Genomic DNA, 23,757 nt, shown 5'->3' with positions numbered 1-23,757 from the left:
TTCCTGTTTACTCTTCCAGTGCTTATTATTTTTTAAACTTTAAATTGAAAAATCAGTGTACTGTCTATTTTTTCATTTATTTAATTTAGTTTGCCTATGCCAGTACCAAAATCATCATCAAATTCCATTATGAAAACTGATTTCATACGTCCCTAAAGAATAGTTTTCATTTTAATTAATGTAAAATTTTAAGTTTTTATTTTTATGGTGGCATCAGAATCTGTCATCAGTGTGATGATCTGTTTAGCTATACTCAAAAAGTTGAAGTCCACATTCTGGAATCGTATCTTTTGTTCTGTATTAGTTTTTATGTGCTATAATAACCTTTACCTGTAAAATATTTGATTCAAGATTTTTTTACTGTAATTCTTTTGGCATGAGATATTTCTATTTTGTGTTAGAGGTTGGTAAGGTTGGGAGTTGGACTGGGAAGTCAGATCTCCTTGGTACTGATGAATTTTGTCAGTACACTTTTTTTTACGATGATTAATTCACCGTATAAACTTGAAGCTTATACATGGGAATGTGAAACGGAAGTTTTTTGTTGCTTATGAAAAATGCTATGCCTGACTGGGATTTGAATTCAAGACCCCTGAATGAAAAGCTGAGATGCTGCCACTCTGCCATGGAAATTGACAACTAGTCTATTAATAACTTTTTAATGTGGTTTAAAGTTGAAAATTGTATCAAGAAAATTCCTGTGTTCATTATTAACTAAAATTTATTGAAATTTGAAAGAAAGCACAGTGAAAAGTATAATTGAGTGTATTTGCATAAATATTTTATGAAGCTAGTTTGGTCTTGAATAAGATATATATCTAATAAAGGTCAGTTTTTAGAACAGAGATGCTGAATAATATTCAGGCAGCAATTATGAGATCTTAGAAATTTATACAATCATGCCAGTAAAAGAATATTTATTTTGGTTCAATTTTAGATGCTGTTTGTTGAATGCTGAAATTCTATTCTTACTGAGTACAAGTTTTCTCAAATTAACTCCTGTTAACTGTGCTAAAAGGGCTGACAGCGGTCAATTTTTTAAAGATTTAATTCAACGCAACATGTGAATTTTAGATGTACACAGACAAATTTACTGGGTTTATTACTCTACCAGACTTGGGATAGTGAAAATCTGTATAATTTTACTGACTCTCTTTTATAACCATAAAAGAAAAAACAAAGGCCAGTTGTACATGATTTTCAAGATAATGAATATTATCTTGAATATAACAAAATTATCTTGAAAATAACAAAAATGTTATTTTTTATCCAGAAACACCCGATGGAATGTGTTAAAATATCTGATGTTTAAGTACATTAAAATTATTTGAAATTGCTTCCAGTAGTTGCTGTAAATGAAGCAGGACTTAAGTATATATTTATTAATAAAGTTAATAAAGTATTTCTATTACTTAGAATTGCTTAGTTTAGGAAATAATCATATCTTTATTTATCATTGTTCGTTGACATAACTATTGAAAATGTAAAAAAACCTTACTGAAAACAAAATACTTTATTGCTACCAAACAAAACAAAAAACTGAAACAATTTTTATTTAAACAGCTGGTTTGTATTGTCTACTTTTATCATACTTGATCTAATATTTATAATTCTGTCTGAGTAAATTATGAGCCTTTCATAAATTATACTCATATAATTCTAAGTATATAATGATCATTGATTTATAATTTATTTGTGTGCAACTATGGAGTAAGGATTGTAAAATTTAAAAGTCAGCTGTTCTATCTTAATTTTTGTCAAAATTATCTTTTTAATTTATATATTTAAAAACAGCTTTAAAAATGACCTTAGATTAGGAAAATATGTATAGAGGATGGGGATTAATTAAGAGAGTGGGATTAATTAAGTGATTAATCAGTAGTTAGTTCACATAATTAAATTAAGCTTCCTCTAAAAATCATGAATCATTTGTAATATACCGTTAAGAAAGAAGTAACATAAGAATTGCAGCTGACCTTTCATAGCTGTATCAAAATTTATTGAATGTTACAGTATTTAAATAACTTGGAATTTAGTGGTTTAGTACTTTGACTTTAGAGACGTATGTCAAAAGAACTTTTACTGGAGTGGCTTTCTTTTTTTGTGTAGTCTGCTCTCTCCTCTGTGCCTACTGGGTATATGGTATTTTAGATCACAATCAGTCTGTATTGTAGATGCTACCATAATGATTGGATAGGTATATTCGAAGGGATTACTTTAAGAATTGATTATTGAAAGGTGGCAGTTGCTCTTTCAGTAATTGTCAAATTCCAATTGATTGATATTAATTTGTACATTCTGAACAATTTATTTTAAGCTTTGACTGTTGAGCAACTGAAGACAATAGAAAACTGAAATTGTATCTTTTGAGGAGATGTTTATCCTTATTCATTTTCTTTTATAGATAAAAGTGATGAGAAGAAAGTAAACATTAGTTTACTTTAATATTAGAAAAGTTGCTAGAAACATGTTGAAACCATAAATAATATTTATTATTTCTTAAATTTTTTGCATTCTCTTGGGTAAAATATTGTAGATGTAGAATTATCTGAAAATCAGGGTTAGGTGAAACTACTCAGGCAGAGAGAATCAACAGAAAATATAAAAAAGTAGTGACTATGAATTGTGTGAAAAGTTAGCATTTTAAGTAAGAGCAGTAAGCTAGATAATCTAATGTAGGAGACAGAACTGTTAAAACTAGTGTTAAGTAGAAATTAATGAAGTAAGATTCGTGAGTGCAGAATTTATTTTTTTTTGAGAATTATAGAATTACTTGTATTAATATAAAATAACGACATAACAACTGGAGAGATAATAATAATATTTAAGAATGTGGGAGGGAAGACATAATGTCATTTTTTTAAAGATTTTATTTTATTTTTACAAAAAGATTATATTATTACAAGCAACAAATTATGAGAATTATTTTTATCAGGATAAATTCAAAGCCGAGACCATAAATCATAACATAGCATAGTTGTATGTTGTAATAAAAAATAAAATAAATTAAATTCATATTAAATGTTCTTTAATTAGTTGTATGCTGCTATTTTTATAAAATGCTTGTGATATTTGATTTGTCAATTTTAATTTATTGCTTTCCCTATTTTTATCTGCATTTGTGAAAGTAAATTATAAGTATATGATTGGTTAAAAAACTGCTAACTTGTTTTATTTATTTATTTTTTATACATTTGTATAGTATTCACTTATCCTTGTAATAACGGGTTATATTAATAGTATTTTTAACAGTACTTATATTGCACATGAAAAATGCATTCACAGAAGTGTAAGTTATTACATGTATAAAGGTCTTTATATTACCTTTCGAAATCGTTTAATGAATATTTTGTTGTCTCTGTATTTAGTTATTGTTTTCACTTTCACCACAATGGAATTATTTGAATTGGAGTTTTATAATTTTTATTATTATTATTATTTTTAATTTATGCTACTATATCATGAGTAAAAATAAAAGACAGTATTTACTTTTATATATGTATGTGTGTGTGTGTATATATATATATATATATACATATATATATATATGCTGATTAGGAGTTTTTTTAATGATAAAATTGGGCTATTTCAATTAATTGATGTAACCTTAACTTTAATATTCTAACCTTAACTTTTATTTTATTTAGAAGTACAAAAGTTGTTTTAAACCTTGTCATATTAAAATATATAAAATTCGGTTATAAACTAGTTAGAATGACCTAATGATTATTTATGTGCATGTATGAGGCTACTTAAATTAGGGTTCCTGTTAAAAAGTTTTTTTGGTATTATGCTCATTATGCCATTGATAATAAGTTAAACTGGTTTGCATTGTAAAATAAAAAACAATTTAAGTACTTTATATATTTGTAGGTGCATGCATCTACTTTCTCCTATTTTAGAAATCATTTACAATGACTTCTAAAATTAGGTACATTAAAATTTATATTGTAAACTGGAAATTTATATAAATAAAGTTATAAACTTTGAAATAGAAAATATGTATAAATAAATTAAATGATGGGAACAAAACTAATTGAAAATGGTTTTTGTATCACATCTTTTGTGATACGAATTGTAGGAAATTCAAAAAATTACTTAGCTTGAATTCTAAATCTAAAAATTAAACATATATTTTATTAAATTTAAGAGCATAAGAATATAACGTTATGCATATTTAATGAAATTACACCTATGCAGTATTCTGTCAGCCTATTCACCTTAGCAAGTTATTTATTTTTTAAATATTCAGTATTAAAATTAAAAATCCATGGTTTTTTGGAAGAAATCCAACTACAAAGCATATAGAAAGGTGACAGTATAAATTATTGTACTGGACATCATTTTTTGCTGTTGTAACTTGAGCTAGTATACATTTCTCTCTCCCTAGGAAGCTGTTGCTTGTCTAAACCTCTTTATAACTGGTCACACTAACGTTTATAACCGAGGACTAATCTTCATCGATGGGATTATATTAAAGAAGCAGTCTGAGAATGGGAAATTCCAGACTTCAAACGTGTATTACTGGACTGGCAAGTGTATTTTATCCCACCTGTAGTTGCAAGGTGGTCTTCAGTTTTAAACATTGGTGAAGCTTATTGTTTACCAGAACAATTTATAAGACAAATAGAATTAAAAAACCCAAACATTTTATTGTGTATTCAGAAAATAAATGTACTTTATGTACACTTTTAACAAAACATTTCAACTTACGAAATGTTGCAACTGTTACCAAATCTTTATTGGTCAAATGAATCAGCGCGTTCATATAATGACATCCTGTCATTTTCAAGACATATGGTTGGTATCTTTAATATTAAAATAATTTTTAAAAACAAATTTATATTAAGTGGTATTGACTGTTATTGTCATTACCCCAAAGTAAATGTGATGTGTGCAGTGAAAATGAACTTAGTATTGTTTAACTTTTGTAATTGGGAAGCACTGCTATTATAAAGTATTGCTTAAGCCTTTTACATTTAATTGTTCTTTCACACTCTTCACCTTACTGGGTGCTACTGTGTTGTATGTTCTGAATGTTGAACTATTTCACTGTAAAAATGCATTTAGCATTTTTGCAGATTCAAAATAAAATTATAAGATAAAATCTTTTTATTTTCTATAAAACTTATAAATATATTGTTATCCATGTTGCTTTAATGTGAAAATTATATAAAACTATTGATTTAATTACAAATTAAACCAAATATACTTAAATGAACATTCATATTTGTTTGTCACATCTTCAGTCACTCTTAAACCTTCCTCGGAGCATTAGGTAGATTACTGGACTCATAGATTGAGAAACTACACTTTAAATCTTCTAGTGTCACTGAAGAAGGTTGGAAGAGCAATTGAAAACCTAAAGATTCTTGAAAAGTAATTTTAGTTTGTCAATAAAATTTAATGATTTTTTTTAACAATTATTTTTAAGTAATTAACTAGTTCATCTTTACTTTTTAAAATACAGTAGGCTTTTACATAAACTTTGTGTAAGTGAAGGTTTCTATATTTATTTTAACCAACAATGATTAACTGAATTACTTTACATCTTTTTTTTTTTAAATAATAACTTTCTGTGTGGTGTGTAAATATACAAAGGAGAACTTTGTATGCTTTATATCAGAAACAACTTACTATGATATTGTCCTTCTGGATAATTAGTAAATCAAATATTTAAATATTTGATTTCCGTTTATAATCTTATGGACATTTCAAATCGTGCTTGACTTTAATTTTTCTGAGTTACATAAGTTTGACTGATTCCATATTGTAGTTCATTCACAAACAGATTGATTTATTTTATTTTGTTTTTTATATATGTAGTAAAAAATATGATATACTGATAGTGGTGTAATAATTGCTTTTTATTTTTTATTTTACAGGAGTTGCAATTGATTCTGCAGATGGAAAAGATATTGCGATTGTTAAGAAAAGTGGAAAAGTGAAAGCTTTAGAAGATGAAATTCTTTCTCGTAAGTTTCTATTTATAGAATTAGGTGTTTTGTTATACCATTAATTGTTATTTTGTTAGTAATTTTTTGGCATTCTCTTCTGTTTTTTATATAAATTTTCTCAATTTTTTCTGTTCGAAGTGAAATTTTTATGACCAGATGCCCAATTTAACACTGGCTTTCTAAATGATGCAGATAACATCGGATGTAAATGTACATTCATTCATTCATTCACTTATCATATTCGTTTACTTATTCATGATATTCATGTGATAAATGGTGTATTAACAAGGCTGTTGTTATTAGTCTGTCTGGATAATTTTATTAATTTTTAATAGTTGCATAAAGAAAAAATAATAAATAAAAATAAAATTCTGATATTTATTAATGTATTCTATTATATAAACCTACGTTTACCAAAGCAGGGACAGGAATCTAAGTTATTTTTCTAATTGGTTGATAGTTTTATGTTGTATCTGTGTTTATACAGCCTTATAATAACATTTCATCACTTCTAGGAACAGTTAATTTAATCTGATATTTATTTTACATTAAACAGTCATAGTACACATTCAACTAAGATTTAACATAAATAAAATACATTAATGTAATATTTTATTCATAATTACAAATATACCATGAATAAAAAAAATCTAATATCCCCGTCACAGCTTCACCCATGCTATGTGAATAAGCTACTTTTAATTCAAAGCAGAAAAACTAATGTTTATTATCTGTAGATGTAAGGCTTCAATTATTTGATTCAAGACATAAAATGTTGCAGACTATACAAATTATATAAAACAGAACCCATATTCTTCATAGCCTTATAGAACATCGTCTTATGATACAAGGATACTTACTAGTCATGCTTTGTTTAATCTCTAAAAATATTTTTTTCTTGTTACTTGTGTTTCCCGTCATGATCAACTTTTTTTTTTTATTTTATGTTTTTTAGGTAAGTAACTGGAGTCAATACAGTCAATCGCATCACACGTACATTAACAGTGGCAATGGCTGTGTTGGTAGAGCCACTGCTTTGTATACAGTCACACTCTTAAATAATTGAAATTCAAAAAGACCCAAAAATGGTTTTTTGATATTTATCTGAAAAGTATTTGCAAATCCAAATCTAGTGAATATCTAATTTAGTATAGTTGGAAATGGGAAAAATTTGCCATCATTGTTCAAAATGTTTTTACCTTTCTTCACCCTTTTCAAGGTAAAATTTAAAAAATCTAGAAATTGGTTTTTAAATAAAATTACATGAAGATTAGTTTTTTCTGGGCATTGATTATGATTCAATCATGTCATGTTGTTTAATATACGTATATAGATTATTTTTTGAAAGTATTAATTACTTTATAATCACTTGGTAAAATAAAAAACTACTGCTAACATAAATTCTATTAAATCACCCTCATGCTGGTTAAAAGTCCTGATCTTCGTAGCGTAAAAATTTGATCTTAAAGAACTCCTTAATTTACTCTTAAATGGTTTAGTTTTTTCAATTGGAAAGGAAAAATTTGTGGAGATTTAACAAAGTGCCATACTATGACACAAGTATCCTTGTGTCATAACATGGTGTTCTGTAACGCTGTGAAGCTATAAGGCTATGTTTTATATAATTTGTGTAATCTGCAACATTTTATGTCTTCAGTCAAAGAATTGGAGACTAACATCTACAGATAATAAATATTTGTTTTTCTGCTTTGAATTAAAATTAACTTATAGTTATGTAGGCAAAGAGCCAGGATATCTGATTTGCTTAAAACTTGAAAGTAGGTATGAGAAACTGTTATTTATTACATACTGAACTGTTATCTTTGCTTTCTCTGTCCTCTAAAATGTATTTATTTTATATTTAGTCTATTATGATTGTTGTGTCGGTTGTGTTATGTATTTAAATTAACTAAGCTCTTACTTTTTAAAAAGTGAAATGAAAAAAAATCATTTCTTAACTTAAAACGAAACTTTAAAAAAATTCATTCTTGTAGCTGAGAAGAGTAGAAGAATTTTTTTGTTCTGTGAAATTAGTGTTAATTTTCTTGTAAACTAAAATACTTTATTAACTTAAGTGGAACTTAAATTGACTTTATGTAATATTTTTACCGATCATAAGAATAGTCTGTTCATTGTGTTCAAGAAAAATATTTTGATGAACAGATTTTTTCATGGTTAATTATTTATTGCATACAGTTGCAGTTTTTTAAAATAAAATTACCTGCCACCAGACAACCCCCTTCCCCTTGATCCTTTGTATTGCTACAAACGTCTAAGCAGCAGATCCACTGGGAAGAATTTCTGTATCAAATTTAATTGAACTGAAATTTAATATCAAACTGACATTAAGGGCGCTGATTTTACTTTGATAATTTTGAATATATTTGATTAGCCTTATTTTAACATTTTCATTATATAGTTCTAAATTTATTCTCCTTTCTTTCAGTTAAATATTTGGCATGGTTTAGTTCATTTTTTCTGCGACTGAAATATCAGGCAGTCCTTTCTGTTTTTATTAAATTTTTTGGTTATTTTGTTATGTGCCTTAAGAGTTTTGTAATCAGAAATTATATATTACTATTTTTTGTTTTGATATTGAGTATTTTGTATTCTGCATTTTAAAATGTTAAATTTCTCAGATGTTTGGTGGTAGATTTAATGAGTTAGGGCAGCATAATGAGATAATTTTACTATTTAAAAAAATATTATTGTTTAAATATGTTACTCATTTAAAAAAAAAGTTTTTATGTGACAAAACCATTTAAACAATTAGGTCAGTTTTAATTTTTAAAAAATTCAACGTGAGAATGTCTCCTTTAATTGAAATAAGCTAAAAATAAACATAAGTAATTAAAAATACATTTAGATAAGTAAATTAATTTAAATTGTGCAAAATTATTATTTTTAAGGTGGTTATTTAAAATTAATTTTTAATTTATACATGTTTTTAAAGTAAATTTATTTCCAATAAAAGGTACCAATGGAACCGGCCTAACACTTTATTGTAGGGATTACGGCGGCCCAACAATGCTACGGCAAACTGCTGTTTATTACCTTTATAGCTTCTCGTTAACACTTGTTCGAAGGTATTTCCCGATTTCACCTTTTCTCGATTTATTTATTTATTTTTCAGACATCAATATTCTTCTTGTTTTCTTCTTTTTTTTATATAATTTTCAGAAATTCATATTCTGTATAAAATTTCCAATACACACATATCAAAAAATCATATGGTTGACAGTCAAACAATTTTTAACTTTAATTGTTAATAACTAATTAACGCGATCCGATAAAATTGTTTTTCAAACAGGGTTTTTCTCTTCGCGATTTACTCTATACAACTGTTTTCTTCTCATTCTTAGAAGAAATTTTTTTTTTTTGTTCTACTATAATTTATAAATAAATAATTTACTAAATTATAGACATTTACATAATTGATACAGAAATTTACATAATTTACAGGTAATAAAACATAATTTATATATTATATTTTAATGATTTATTACTAACAAAGGAAGTCATTAACTAAACATTAATGGTGCTTTTATTTAAAATTTTGTTATTTGTTTACAAAATTTGATGGGCAGTATATTAACCAATAAAATAATTTTTTATCAGTAATACCATCCTCCTGTGTTATCTCATATTGTTAAATGTCACCTGACATTTGAGAAGTAATATTTTGAATTGAAAAACACTAAAATTTAGTTTCTACAATCAGTACAAAGCTAATTGAAAAATTTCATTGTGTTTAGATATGCTTCACAATTTTGCATAATTTAATTACATTACTACTATGAATTTATAGTTTTATCAAAATGAGCTATATACTTTGGAAAAGTATTAATTACAGCTCAGCTTTTAAATCCCTAAAAATGTGCTTCCATTCAGTAGATTTACAGGTTTTTAGAAAGTGAGCCATAATTCTTTTATTATTTTAAAAAAAAATTACATGTGTTTATTCATAACCTTGCTGGATTAGTCTAGTGGTTAAATTTTTCATTGCAGAATCAGCTGATTTTTGAAGTTGAGAGTTCTAAGGTTTGAGTCCTTATAAAGGCAGTTGCTTTAACATGGACTTATCTGCTAAATTTTGGATAATGGTGTTCTTTGGTGGCTGGGTTTCAATTAACAACCACATGTCTTCCCAAGACATGTGGTTAATTGAAACCCAGGTCGACTACTCCCAGTAGTCGACTACTACTGGGAGTACTGGGTACTGTTCCAGACTACACATTTACTGGTATATTTACACTTACATTGTACTATACCTGCAGCTACACCAGGCCTAGCAAGTCAGTAGTGGTAACTGCATTTGCCTATACACACATACTCACACCTGGCAATAGCTGGAAAACTGCTTGGAGAAAACAACAATCTGTGTTTATTCATAATATAAGAGCTGTTCCAAAATTGACTTCTAATTGGCTGTTCAAAATAAACCGGTTTGCTATAGCAGTACGGCATGTATGCCTTAGGTATCAATAGACCAAAATCTTATTTCATAATTTTCTGCTGCCCTTTCTATTCAGTGTTGAAACAGTTGTTGATAAAACATAGAACCTGTCACTGTTGTTCCTGTCAGTGATGTGACTTGTTTTTGAAAGGACTGTCAAAGGACCTTAGCATTGCTGAGCAGTGCTCTTGACACAAGTCAAATTGTGTTACATTTGCAGTAATAATATTACAAATTACAGAGCTGCAAAAATGGTGTTAGACATTTGGAGAAAGGTGTGCAGATATGTGTGATAGTATGCATCTTACTGATTGTGAAAAGGATTTACTTCAGTTGTTCAATAAGGATACTTTTACATAGGCTACTCATACATAGCCTGGAATTGCTGATGGTGAACTGCCATTTATTTGCTGGGAAGAACTGGCTGATTAACCTGCACTTTGAAACAAAAAAGGAGTACAAGGATGTGTTAGTCCATAGAGATACTATTCAAAAGGATGTCATCTATCTTTTCGGTAGAGTTCTTGGGAAAAGGTTGTGGTAAGATTTGATGGATGTGTGAATGTGGATGGTGACTGAAGAAAAAGTATAGATTTGTCAGTAACTTATTCAATAAAGTATTTGTTATATTTATTACTAGTTTTTCAGTCAGTTGATAGGAAGTTTTGGAATAGTTCTTATTATACTTAGAATAATTATTAATTTGATTTTAATAGTTTTGAATCATTGTAAAACAGATTCTAATGTGGATTTTACTGTAATTATTTCCTGTAAGCTTTTCAAAAATGAAAATCTAAAAACTGAATTTTGTTCTTGTTTATTGTTATATGAAGAAATTTTTAGTTGTATACTAAAAGTATTGCTTGTCCTCAATTTTGCATGTTTGTAAAATATGTTCTGCAGTAATATATAAACATTTTTTATGAGATAAGATTCAAAACTTATCTCAGAAATGATACAGAAATATTTAAATAAAATTAACACTCTTTATTATTATAATATTATTATTAAAGAACTTTTGCTTAAATATTACTTTCTTTCTTTTTCTTCTTTAGCCTCCGGTAACTACTGTTCAGATAATACTTCAGAGGATGAATGAGGATGATATGTATGAGTGTAAATGAAGTGTAGTCTTGTACATTCTCAGTTCGACCATTTCTGAGAACTAATATTACTTGGGATCTTTTAACAATTTTATTTGTTGAAATTTAATAAATAAATTTTTGTCATTATATAATTAAACTCTTTATTATTCTTGTTTTAACAGGTGATGACTCGCTTGATACTGAAAATGTTACAACGAGTCATGTGGGTATTGCACATACAAGATGGGCAACACATGGTGTACCGAGTGAGGTGAACTCTCATCCTCAGCGATCAGATATTAAGCATTCATTTGTTGTAGTCCACAATGGTATTGTGACCAATTACAAGGATGTGAAGTTATTCCTTATGAAGAAGGGTTATACCTTTGAATCTGATACCGACACCGAAATAATTGCCAAGCTTGTTCATCATATTTACAATCAGCATCCTAATTACTCCTTCAGGGAATTGGTTGAGCAAGTCGTTCAACAATTGGTAAAGAAATAAGTTGATTAAGTCATGTATAAATTATAAGATATTTTATTTTTTTTATGAAATTTGTGTATTTTTAATTTTGTTGCCATATATTTTTCTATGTGTGAGTGTGTATATCTAATATTAATAATTTAAAACAGGTACACTTATTCCCATGTTACTAAACCACTCCTTGGAGTTATAAAATAAGCGTATTAAAATATGATGTTATGGTGACATCTCTTTTAGACAAATACCAACATAAGGTGGAGTGTGAAGTTTCAGTGATCTATACTGGTTGTTGTATATATTTGTTTTATTGCTATACATTTGTGTTTAATTGACAATAACGTATAAGCATTGTGCAGCAGAGTATGGTTTTAGATGCACCGCTCGAATTCAAGTGATGAAGTTACACTCTTGATTTACTCTAATTAAATGATAAATTGTGGCAGTTTAAAGTACTTTTTGTTGATTGTTTATTTTTGTTCAGGTTAAGTTATTCTTGTTATTGAAAATCTTTTGTGGAGTGGCTTGTACTGGGAATTGAAATTAGGACTTACTACATATCTGCTGTAGTTTACAATCTTGTGAGCTGTAAAGGCAGACGTATTAAATGAAATGTGATTTCAAATGATTACAATGAATCTTATGAGATTTTAAAGTAATAAAGAAAATTATAGATTTTGAAAACTTACTGTTTGTTAAAGTTGTAATAATTACTCCATCCAATTCTTAATTGATTGATAACACATAATTAATAGATTTATTGAAACACTGTGACCAGTTGCAAGTGGAGAGTACTACTACAGTTATTTAGTGCTCAGGTAAGTGTTTAGATTTAGGAGTGAATTGTCTTATTTACTGTTCTGGACTTTCATTTGAAAGTTGAATGGATTGTTGAGCGTAATAGTACTTCTTATCAAAAAAGTTGAAGTTTAAATACCTCTTGCCATTTAGATGCACTAGAAATTTTGGTTTTGTCAAATTTATGAGAAGAAAGCAAAAACTTCTTTCTGCTTTCTGGATACCAAAACTAAATTTACAGATTTTTATCTACCTTTTTTAATGTATTTGCTTCAATTTATACTAATACTATCATTAAAAATTCTTACTAAAACTTTTTTTAGATTTAGCAGTGACTGTTACAATAGAAATATAATAATAATACAACAGTGTAATTCTAATTTTGCACTAAATTTGAATTGAACATTTTCAATGTATTAGTTGTAGATTATGTGTAATTTAGAATAGTAGTTTGTTTGTTTTATGATCAAGTGAATGAGAACAGATTAGTTTTCTGAGGGTCATATGTTATTATAATGAATAGGGAACGGAAAGTCAAGAAAAAGTAAACAAAAGTCTTTAGTGAAAGAAAATATGGATGTGTCAACATAAAGAGAAAGACACAGTGTATCCTATTAGTTTGAAATTGTCTTTTGGTGTATCAAATAACTGTTTTACTTTCTTTTTTTTAGTTCCTTTTTTTCTCACAATACAGATAAAATGACATTGCTTTTTAAAAGATTTTTTGTTATTTAGTTTTTATATTTTGTGTTTGTTTATTAACTAGCTCCCTTTTATTACACATACTGTTTTATACTAATAATTTTTGTTTCATCTTTCTTGATGAATCAAAGGGAAATAATACACCTTTGAATTTTGACTTCGTACAATAAATATTTTGTGATTGAAAGGATATACTGCTGATTTAAAAATAAATATTAACTGCAGGTAATTCATAATACTATGATGTATTTTGACTATTTTCTGTCTAATTTTTAAAATGTTCACTTTAATTATAGGAAGGTGCATTTGCACTTGCCTTCAAAAGTAAGCACTTTCCTGGTGAGTGTGTTGCAACAAGGCGAGGAAGTCCACTGCTTGTTGGAATAAAAACAAAGACTAGGTTGGCTACTGATCATGTACCAATTCTCTACAGTAAAGGTATGGAACTTACAGGTATATCATAATATGTTTTGAATGCAAAATTAATTATCATGTTTTGTTTGTTTTAGGTTTCTGCAAGTTTTTATTGAATTTTTATCGAATAAACACTGTTTATTAAATATTAATTGTTAGTTGATTATGTCATTCAGCTTTTGTGAATAAATATTTGTTTGTGGTCTTATTTAATTTTGATTTAGTTAAAATTTTTTTAAATTTAAATTTTTTTTTAGTGATTTAGCATTTATATTTATTGTATGGTTAGAACCATTCTAATATAATTTTATGTAAGCATTTGGCAGTATTTTTCTACTTATTGCATTAAATTTGTTGAATTTTGGTTGTTAATGATGCTGCATTGTTCATTGTCTGTTAATGATATACTAATTTTATCTTTGTAGTTATGTGAAAAATGTGTCTATATGTATGTGCGCACAATTATTATAAAGTATTACATGTATGTATATGTTTTTGTGTTTATGTGTTTTATATTTGTGTTTGTTGCATACAGTTTTATGTGTTTTTAATAACAAAATGTTGTATGAGAATTCTTTTGGAATGCATAGTATTTATTATGATATTGCATGTCTATAATTAGCATGTGTTAATTGTTAAATGTACTTTTGTTTGTGTGAAACATAAATCCAGTCATTATTATTTTTTTTTTTTATTATTTGCTTATTAAACTGGGAAAACAATGTATCATATTTTTATATATTTTAAGTTTTTTTTTTTGCTTTACATGATTACAGTAAATACATATCTTGCTTTTATTTATGTGTTTATAATTTATGATAAATTAATTAATTATTAAGCTCTGTTTTCTAGTTTATTATTGTTCTTAAATTTCTTTTTTATACTAATTTAAAAAATATTTCCAGAAACTAAAATTCAACTTAATTAAGTGGGGAGCTAAGTAATTATTAAAATATTTTGTGTATTATTTTAAATTTCAGTTTAAATTTCTCTTTTTACCTAATTTCAAATAATATCAGGTGTATTATAATGTTATTAAAAGTAACATTATTACAACAGTTAATAATGTTACTAAAAGTAACATACCCCACCATATCATATTTTGAAAACATCATAAGTACATTTCATTGTTTGAGTGTGTTTGATACATTCTGTGAATTTTATACACTATTTTAATTTGGTATTTTGGTGTAGAGAAAAAATCTTAACATAACATGGAAAAAATTTAAAGAAAAATGTACCTGGCTGTTATGTGATTAATGGATTGAATTCTGAGCTGTGTAAATAATTTCTAAGTTTTTAATTCTTTAAATGCAGTCATTTTAGAAAAATCATTCATAAGAGCTAGAAACTTATGAGATACATTTTTGTGACCTACTGAATAAGATTCTTATAATTATATAGACAATATTTAGTATGAAATTTTCTGCCGAGTTGTTTTTTTATTTTTTTACTCAGGTGCAGCATGTCATAAAGTACTGTAGAAACTGAATAAGATCCAAATTGTACTGTATTTGCAAATGTTTTGTACATTGCATGTGCTAATATGTTTACCAGTAATGATATTAAAGAAAAATATTGTCAGTCCTATATTCAAAATATTATGAATTCAACTGTTCAACAGGTTTGAAGAGATAGTAATAGTTTTTTTTTTCTTTCCCATATGCATTTTCTGGAGTTAGGTGATGCATGGTAGACTGAGATCTTATTTTATTCCTTTACCAGACCTCCTCCACAACTGTTTCTACATTGATACTCTTACTTATTGACTTTTCCTTTATTTTCTTCTTAGTCTCTTCTCATTTACCTTCCAATTTTTAATGCTCTTCAACCTTTTTTTGTTCTTTTAAATGTCCATATATATTAACCATATATAACCATATATATTATTATTGTTCTCCCTATCCGGTCCAACACACTCAGTGCTTGTACAAACCCTTTCTTCTACGTTTCATGTTTGGGCTCTCCTTATCTTTCCTATTATTTTTATTCTATTTGCTATATATGTGAACAAAAAAAGGAATCACAATGAAACTATCAGTAAATTTGAGTGACTTATAGCTTCATTATATCTGTTTATAATAAAATAATTTATCAGACATTTACACAATTATTGCAAGAAAAAAAATAATATGTTTGCTAATAAATCATTGCATGTCTCAAACAAAACATTAACCTGTTCATACCGTAGATGACAGTAATTATTATCAGTGATGTTTACTTCAAATGATACTGATGGTTCAGAGAAAAGTTAACGAATCACTCCTATCCATTAGTTAGTTGTTTGGTCTATCACACATTTCTACAAGTTGTGTAAGATGGCTAAAACCGACAGTGGAGCAATCAGTGATCTCTACAGATCTTCCTAACCATTGTCATTCATCATCAGCACATTTATAAGTTGTAAAGATGTACAATTGTGATTTTTTATAGAAGTAAATAAAAGGATATTTTTGTTAAAAAAAGGTCACTGAAAATGCTCTTGCATCGACTCTTGCTTGTATGAATTTTTTTTTTGACTGGAATATTTATCGACTATTCTTGTGCATGATTTATCATTTTGCATTCAATACTTATATTTTTTGTACATAAACTGCATGTATTAAATCTTAATTTTATAAGCCTATGTTGATTTTTACTATATCCTGTTGATAATTTTATTTATTTATGAAACATTTCATTATTTTTGAAAATGAGATATTTTATTTTAATGTAGGACTGGATTTTATACGAGTATTATATGAAATTTAGGAAGAACCATTTTAAATTCTGTAATTATTTGGAAGTCAGTTAATTATTAAGTAAAGGATAGCATTACTTTTTAAATTGCTGGATAATTTGATTCCTGTATATATTCATAGGTGTTTAGTTTTAATTTCCCTGCTTTTTAGCTCATCAAGGATTTGGTCTATTTGGACCCATTAATAGAGAGTATACTGTACGTCAATATTGTGTATGTATTGTTAAATTAAAATATTTTATAGAATTCATAATTTTTTTTTATTTAAACTTATTCTTTAAATTTCAGGATACATACTGGATTTATGTTGAAATTTTTAATTTTCATTTGTTTTTTTTTCTTTTAACTGATTTTTATGTTGTGTTGGTTTAATGAATGTTTTGTTTTTTGCATGACCACACCTACCTTCCTTGATTTGGTTCTGTTGTTGATACTGTCTAGATGTAGAGGATTTCAGCACACAAGGTACTTAACAGTTTCCTTCCTTCTGTCCTGTATTTTTTTCATTATTTTTTTTTGTTTATTTGGTTTGTATTACCTTTTTCTTGTTCAATAACATTTTACGTATTATGTTTAAAAAAATAATATGTATATTATTAAAAAGTAATAATATTTAGTGTGCAGTTATTAATGGCAGCATAGATTTTTTTGAATTTTCATTTTCTGTCAAGTTTCATTTACCTTTCCAATTATGATTAGTCATTCTGTTAAAAATAATTGCCATTTACAGATACTTGATGTTATTTTTTAGTCTAATGATTCAAAATTTCTTGGTACTAATTTGTGTACTAGTTTATCCATTATTGGCTTACACAGTGTTGATTTACTTTTTATATTGTCTGTAATGTTTCTTTTTTAATTACAACAATATGTGAAGTATTTATTTTAATTTTATATAATTTATTTAAACTTTTGTGATTTTTCCAATTTAAAGTGTTACACCCTTCACCAAGATCATTTATTTAACAGAGACGTTCTTGTCTTCAGTTTTCATAATTTCAAGATATGTTTTATGAATTGTCTAAAGATATTTTCTCTCTCATAGCTTTGAATCACTGTGCTACTATCATTCTAGCAAATTCTGGCAAAATGTGGCAATTCTGGCTAATGCTTGCTAGAATTTTGTTACAAATCTTTGCTTTTGAGCTTTTCCAGAAAATGTTCATTGTTTCTTTTCTTTTTAAAAATAGAAACCCTGATACTTCCTACTTTTTATATATATATATTGTTTTTTTTTCATTCTGAAATTCTTTTCAATAAATATGAAGATTCTTATACCAAAATCAATCTCAACTGAGCTCTGAGCTAAGCCCTTAATGCTCAAATCAGTTGAGCTGACCAACTCAAAGCTCAAACAAAAGCACTGCTTAGTATATAAACTGCACTTTTATTTTAATATCATAATTAATTTTATGTTAAGGTTACTAATATGTACATTAGTTTATCCAATAAAAATTTATTTACTGATTAATAATCTTTAATAAAGAACTTAGGTTGGACTTATTATTTAAAATAACACTTAAATCATTAAAAAATATATAGCTTTTGTACAAATGTATTTTATTTTGTAAAAATAGAAAATGGAAAAATATAATAATTGTGCATTTTTTAACAGTTTATACATTTTGGCCTTTATCTTTAAGTTTAAAAAAAATTGTTTAATTAAAAAAAAAAAATGGATAACTGAAGAGTGACAAATTTTACTTCCTCTTTATCAAGCTGCATTTTATTTTATCAAATAAAATCGGTATTTTATTTGTTTCATGTGAACTTTTCAAACTATATTTGTGGTTAATACCTATTCATTATAAAGTTTGTTTTATCAAATTTTTACCAAAATTAACTAAAACTGCTTAAACTGATGAAACTTTTAAGTTAGCCATAAAATATAATATCAATATAATGGTGCATTACTTTGAAACAGGCTTTTTGATAAAAATTATAAAATTAAACAGTATCGTCATTTGCACAAAACTTATAAATTGCAAATTTTTAATCAAATTTCTAGTCTATTTCTGCAAATTATTTTTTGATATTTAAAAAAAAACATAATTTGAATGCATGATATTAAATATGTATATTAACAGTCTGTAGATATTCCAATTAATTTTTTGTGCTAAAATACTTCTTGAAAATTTTACTTCATAATTAGATATAAGTAAATAGAACTAAGAAAGATATTAGAAAAATCTTTGTAAATGAATTTTTGAGTGTTTTTTTTTTACTTTTAAGATATGTACTCTTCTTATGTATTCATACTTTCGTATAAAGAATTATTTTTAAATAATATTTTCATTATAAACCAGCAGAATTTGTTGTACAAAGAATAGACTGGCACAAACGAATTACATGATGATTTTTACTATCTAGTATGACTATTTAATCATGATGTATCCAGTCTTCCTCTGAAGTGGGGCTTATATTATCTATGTAATTATTATGTGGTTATATTAACTGTAAATTATTGATATTCAGATTCAGCTAATTTTATTTTCTATTTATTTATTTTGTTAATCGCTTGATGAAGAGGAATTGTTTTGTTAAACTTCATTTATTAAAATTATTTTTTTACTTTCAATTTAATTGTGGAATTATTTTAAAATTAATTAATCTTTCAGCTCTAATTTTTCTAAATTTTTTCTTAATTTTTTTACTTTTTAATGTATGATAAATGAATTGTCAAAAACAAATTATGCACAGACTAACTTAAATACATAGATTACAAAAGATATTACAAAAGAAGATTGAAAAAATTTCTGTTTGATTGAAACTGAGTTTAAAACCTTTCAGTGTGAGCTAATTATTGTTTTTTTTTAATATTATTTCTACAGTTCTTATTTCAAAAACTGCTAACAATCGTTTTTTTGGTAAAAAATTAATTCAGATTTTCTGTATCATATTATTTATTTATTTATCATTTTTGTGTTATTTTAAAAGTTGACTATAAGATTCCAAATTCTAGGTTATTATAAAATTATCAGATTTTATTTGAACAATATTAAGATTATAAGTTTAATTATGACATTATTGATTCATATTTAGTGAGATTTATCTGCTTATTCTCTACACGATACATTACTTGTTATAAAAAATGTCCTACAAAAAGAAACTTTATGTTTCTGTTGGACACCTTTTTTGATATTGGTAAATGACTCATTAAATATAGTGCATTACATTAATTTATATTTGACATTTTTTTTAATGATAATCATTATTAAACTGTAATTCGTAGTGAAAGTCAGCCTATTTGAGAAAATTAGTTTTTGTAAAAAATTAATTTTCAATCTTCTTTTTTTAGCATGAGGAGCATGATTTTTTTTGTAAATAAGGTATGTATATATATGTAGTATCAGTATTTTATTTGACCAGTAGATATTTGAGTTTTTTTAATTTTTTAATATGTATATTTTTTAAATCTTTTTAAAAATTTTGATTGTTAAAAAAAACTTAAGATACGCATAGTTATTTTACACTTTTGTATATAATATTTTTATAGTTAAATGTTACTATAATTTATGCTATAAATCTAAGTTGTAATATTGTAGTCTTGTATTTCTTTTCTTTTATTTTATTATTTTATTTTTTGTTTCACTTATATAAAATTTAATTTTTTATGTATAACTTTTTTTTTATTTTGTAATGACTGTATTTTGGTATCCATAAATTTTTTTGACATTAACTTTTCTATTGCATTGTTGAGATTTTAATTCAGAAACATTTTTATGCTGTTCTTAAATCTGAAGATGCTTTTTAAAAGTTGTTGTAATTATAATTTTCCCCCCTCTAATTGTTCTTTTTCCTTTTTAAATTTGAGTAGAACAGAATTTCATGTAATCGTTTTTAATAGCTATTTATTTTTCTTCTAGCTACCCTTTCATACCTGTTTTTTTTTCAATTGTATTTTTTTAAATCTGCTTAGATGTAATAAACCTTTACAGTGGACATATTTATATATATTTAAAACATATGTCTTATTATTTATATAAGTTTAAAGTGTGTTATGTTGTAAAAAATGACCATAATATCTTTCAGCACTGTTTTATTAGATATAATTTTGAATTGTCAATTTTATTACAAGTGGTGTTACCATCCTGACAAAGTGTTAGTATTATTATTAATTATCATGCAAGTTATCATTTTATTGTTACTTTTGTCATTTAAAAGCTGAAAATAAAGGTACTATTTGACATTTTTTATAAGGTATACGAAAATGTTGTGAAATTAAATCTTAAGGGAATAAAGTTAAAAATTAAATAAGTTAAAGTCTAAGATATGAAAGTGTTAAAACAGTAGTCAAATATTTTGTTATTTAGGCAGTAATATTAAATAGAATGGAAAATTTAAGTAGGATAGTAAAAGCAGGTTACTGTCAGAAAGGAGATATAAAAAAAACTTATTATTGAAATAAAAGCTTGAGAATTAGAAAGTTTTAAAAAAGTTTCTATTAGTTGTTTTATTTGGTGGTTGCAAAAGAAAAACAACTGAAAGCTAGAAAGGCAAAATAAATTTATTAAATTGGTATTACAGAAAAATGCTGAAAATCAGTGGGTTGATAGTTTAAAATGAAGTGGTTTAAAATTCAATTCAAAGAAAAAAGAAACTGGTGGCAAATTCTTAGTAGAAAAGGAAATATTTTGGTAGAGCATGTATTAAGGACCTAGGATTAGTGTACTTATTATTATTGGAAGAAAATTTAAAAAGGTAAAAACTATAGGAAGAGACAAGGTTAGTGTAATAACATTCACTAATTTTATAATAATTGCACTTAATTTACTCTAACATTACTTTTTATTTATGAAAGTGTAATTTGTGCATGTTGCTTAATGTATTTTCTATTGCAATTAAACATCTTTTTAAACAAATACAAAGACTAGTGCAGTACTATATGGTGTTCTTTGCAGGGCCTTGTCTTCACTTAAATTGTGACTACAAAGTGATTGTAGTAAGGCGATCCATGTGAGCAAATGTAATTGTATTTATACCTACGAGTTTTAAACTTCTTTTTTAAGTTAAAAAAAGTAAATTTTTTTTTTTAAATTGCAAATTAATTGATTTTGACTTTGGATAACTGCATAAATTATTGTATATAATTATTTATGTTTTTCCTTTCATTTTTGCTGTTTTATTTCACAAGTTTAATTTTTTTCTAAGCTGTAATTACTTTTAGTGTATAACCTTAAATAAATTTATTTCTTCTAAGATGGTTGTCTGTAGGTCTTCTTTAATTAAATCTTTAAAATAGAAATCTATGGTAATCTGAAGCTTTGTTTCTACAAAATTGGTTCTGATGTATTTCTTTGGACTAAAATTACCTTTTAGTTTTGTAATGTATCTTTGTTACTCAAAAATTATTTTGGTTTCTTTTAATAACTTTTCTTTTTTAATATTTCTTCATTTATTTATTTTCTAATCACCTGCTAAAACTGAATATTTATGGGGTTCAGCCTCATTGATTGCTTGTATAAAATTCCTAGGTAATAACAAGTTTTGCCTTTGCCTTTTACCCTTTAATAATGCTTTTGAATATCAATATCAGATTATTTTATTAACCTTATGATTAGAAAATTATAGTTATGCAAGATTTGGTAGTGGTTATTAGTATTTCTTATATCCTTTGTCTGATTCATGTATTTTTATTTTTTATCAGCATTGCTATGGTCATTGCTGTTATGTTGATCAAAATTGCTGTTGTTTTTGTCCAACAACTGTGTTTATTATTTACTTGTGGGTAATTGAAATTCATGTTCATTATCCGGAACAGTCCAATTAAATTCAGGGAGTGTGTGACTGCTGTAGATCCTTATGTGAAATCTAGCTAAAGTGTCTACCACAAATGACTTTTGTTGCTAGTTAAATAGAGATCATACCAAAATGTTCATTATATTAGTTAGTTGAGATTTTAATTAATGAAAGTAATAGTAACCTTACTGCTCAGACCAGGCAGGTAAGTTACATTTTTAAATTGATCTTGCATTTTGAAACATGATATGACCTCCGCTCAGGTCATATTGTATTTCAAACTGACTTTGTAGACAGTGGCTTCAGCTTTGCAATTCTTATGGCTAGACCAGGTTTCACACAGCATTTAGGAACTGGCTTATGGTCAAATCGGATCCCTGTGGTCGGTTGCTGATCAGTAGAATGTAGTAGTTGTGCTTGTGTTGAGATAGTTAGAAGTAGGTGGCTGCACTAGGTGGGATTAGCTGAATTTGTAGCTATGGCTGATTCCAAGCTAGGTCTGTCTCTAAAAAAAATACATTGCTCCTGGTATTGAAAAGAAGGAGGTTAATCATGCACTTCGCATGTGAGTTTGCTGAAAATATAGTAGACTCAGCAACTAGGGATGCTGGGAAAGAATTACAGCATTAAATTTTGTCCCATGAGCTATGGTAATTTGTGGTATAGTATGAGGACAGCCTTTTTTTTTGTTTTAATCTCCGGGACCACCATTAGGTATTGCTTCAGAGGATAAGATGAATGATTTGTAGCGTGTGTGAAAATGCCATGCCTGACCAGGATTCTAACCCAGACCTCCGGATGAAAGGCCAAGACGCTACCACTCATGCCATGGAGGCTGGCAGGAGAAGAACAGTCTGTGGCCTACCAAAAATAACAGCTGATGCTGCATTTGATACATTTAAAGATGCAGGTGATTGTAGTGAAGTACTCAGAGCTAAGCAAGTGGAATAGGACTTGATACTACCTCTTATGCTAGATGCAGCCTTTTTGTAATTTGTTTGCTGTAATTTCATTTGCACAGGAAACCTGTTTGGATATTTGACGTGTTCTAAGTATTCATAATTTAATTTTTAAGCATGAACTCTGTCACTTTCATGTGAAACATGAACTGTTTTATTTATAGAATTAATTTTTTTCTATTATATTATTGTTAGATCTGTCCACTGTAAAAAGTTTTTTTTTGGTAGATTTGAAAATATTTCAATGTTTCTAATAGGCAAATTTTAAAAATACTTTAATCAATATAAAAGTATTTTTAAAATTTGCTTTTATTGAAAAATAATGTATGCATTGCTCATTTGTTTTGGACTAGTTAAGTTTTAATGGAAGGTTATAAGAATAAAATATTAGTTTATAAGAATAAAATTTGCATATAAGTAGAT

The 23,757-nt window shown here is 26.6% G+C and overlaps 1 protein-coding gene across 6 annotated transcripts in view; it reads left to right on the top strand.

Annotated features, from left to right (window-relative positions):
* The window catches only part of LOC142321720 (glutamine--fructose-6-phosphate aminotransferase [isomerizing] 2-like), a 138,878-nt gene that overhangs the window by 71,402 nt on the left and 43,719 nt on the right, over window positions 1–23,757 (top strand). For 3 of the 6 annotated variants that reach the window (XM_075360024.1, XM_075360026.1, XM_075360023.1), the window contains exons 3-6: window positions 5,886–5,975; window positions 11,681–11,994; window positions 13,779–13,920; window positions 17,078–17,101. In XM_075360024.1, coding sequence (XP_075216139.1) covers window positions 5,886–5,975; window positions 11,681–11,994; window positions 13,779–13,920; window positions 17,078–17,101 — 570 coding nt within the window. Of the gene's footprint in view, window positions 1–5,885; window positions 5,976–11,680; window positions 11,995–13,778; window positions 13,936–17,077; window positions 17,102–23,757 lie in introns of all 6 variants that reach the window. The other 3 variants (XM_075360028.1, XM_075360025.1, XM_075360027.1) reach the window with 2 other exon arrangements.

This window comes from Lycorma delicatula, chromosome 3 (genome assembly GCF_047948215.1).
Source record: "Lycorma delicatula isolate Av1 chromosome 3, ASM4794821v1, whole genome shotgun sequence".
In the NCBI taxonomy this organism is placed as follows: Eukaryota; Metazoa; Arthropoda; class Insecta; order Hemiptera; family Fulgoridae; genus Lycorma; species Lycorma delicatula.
This window is presented reverse-complemented; position numbering and strand designations above follow the sequence as displayed.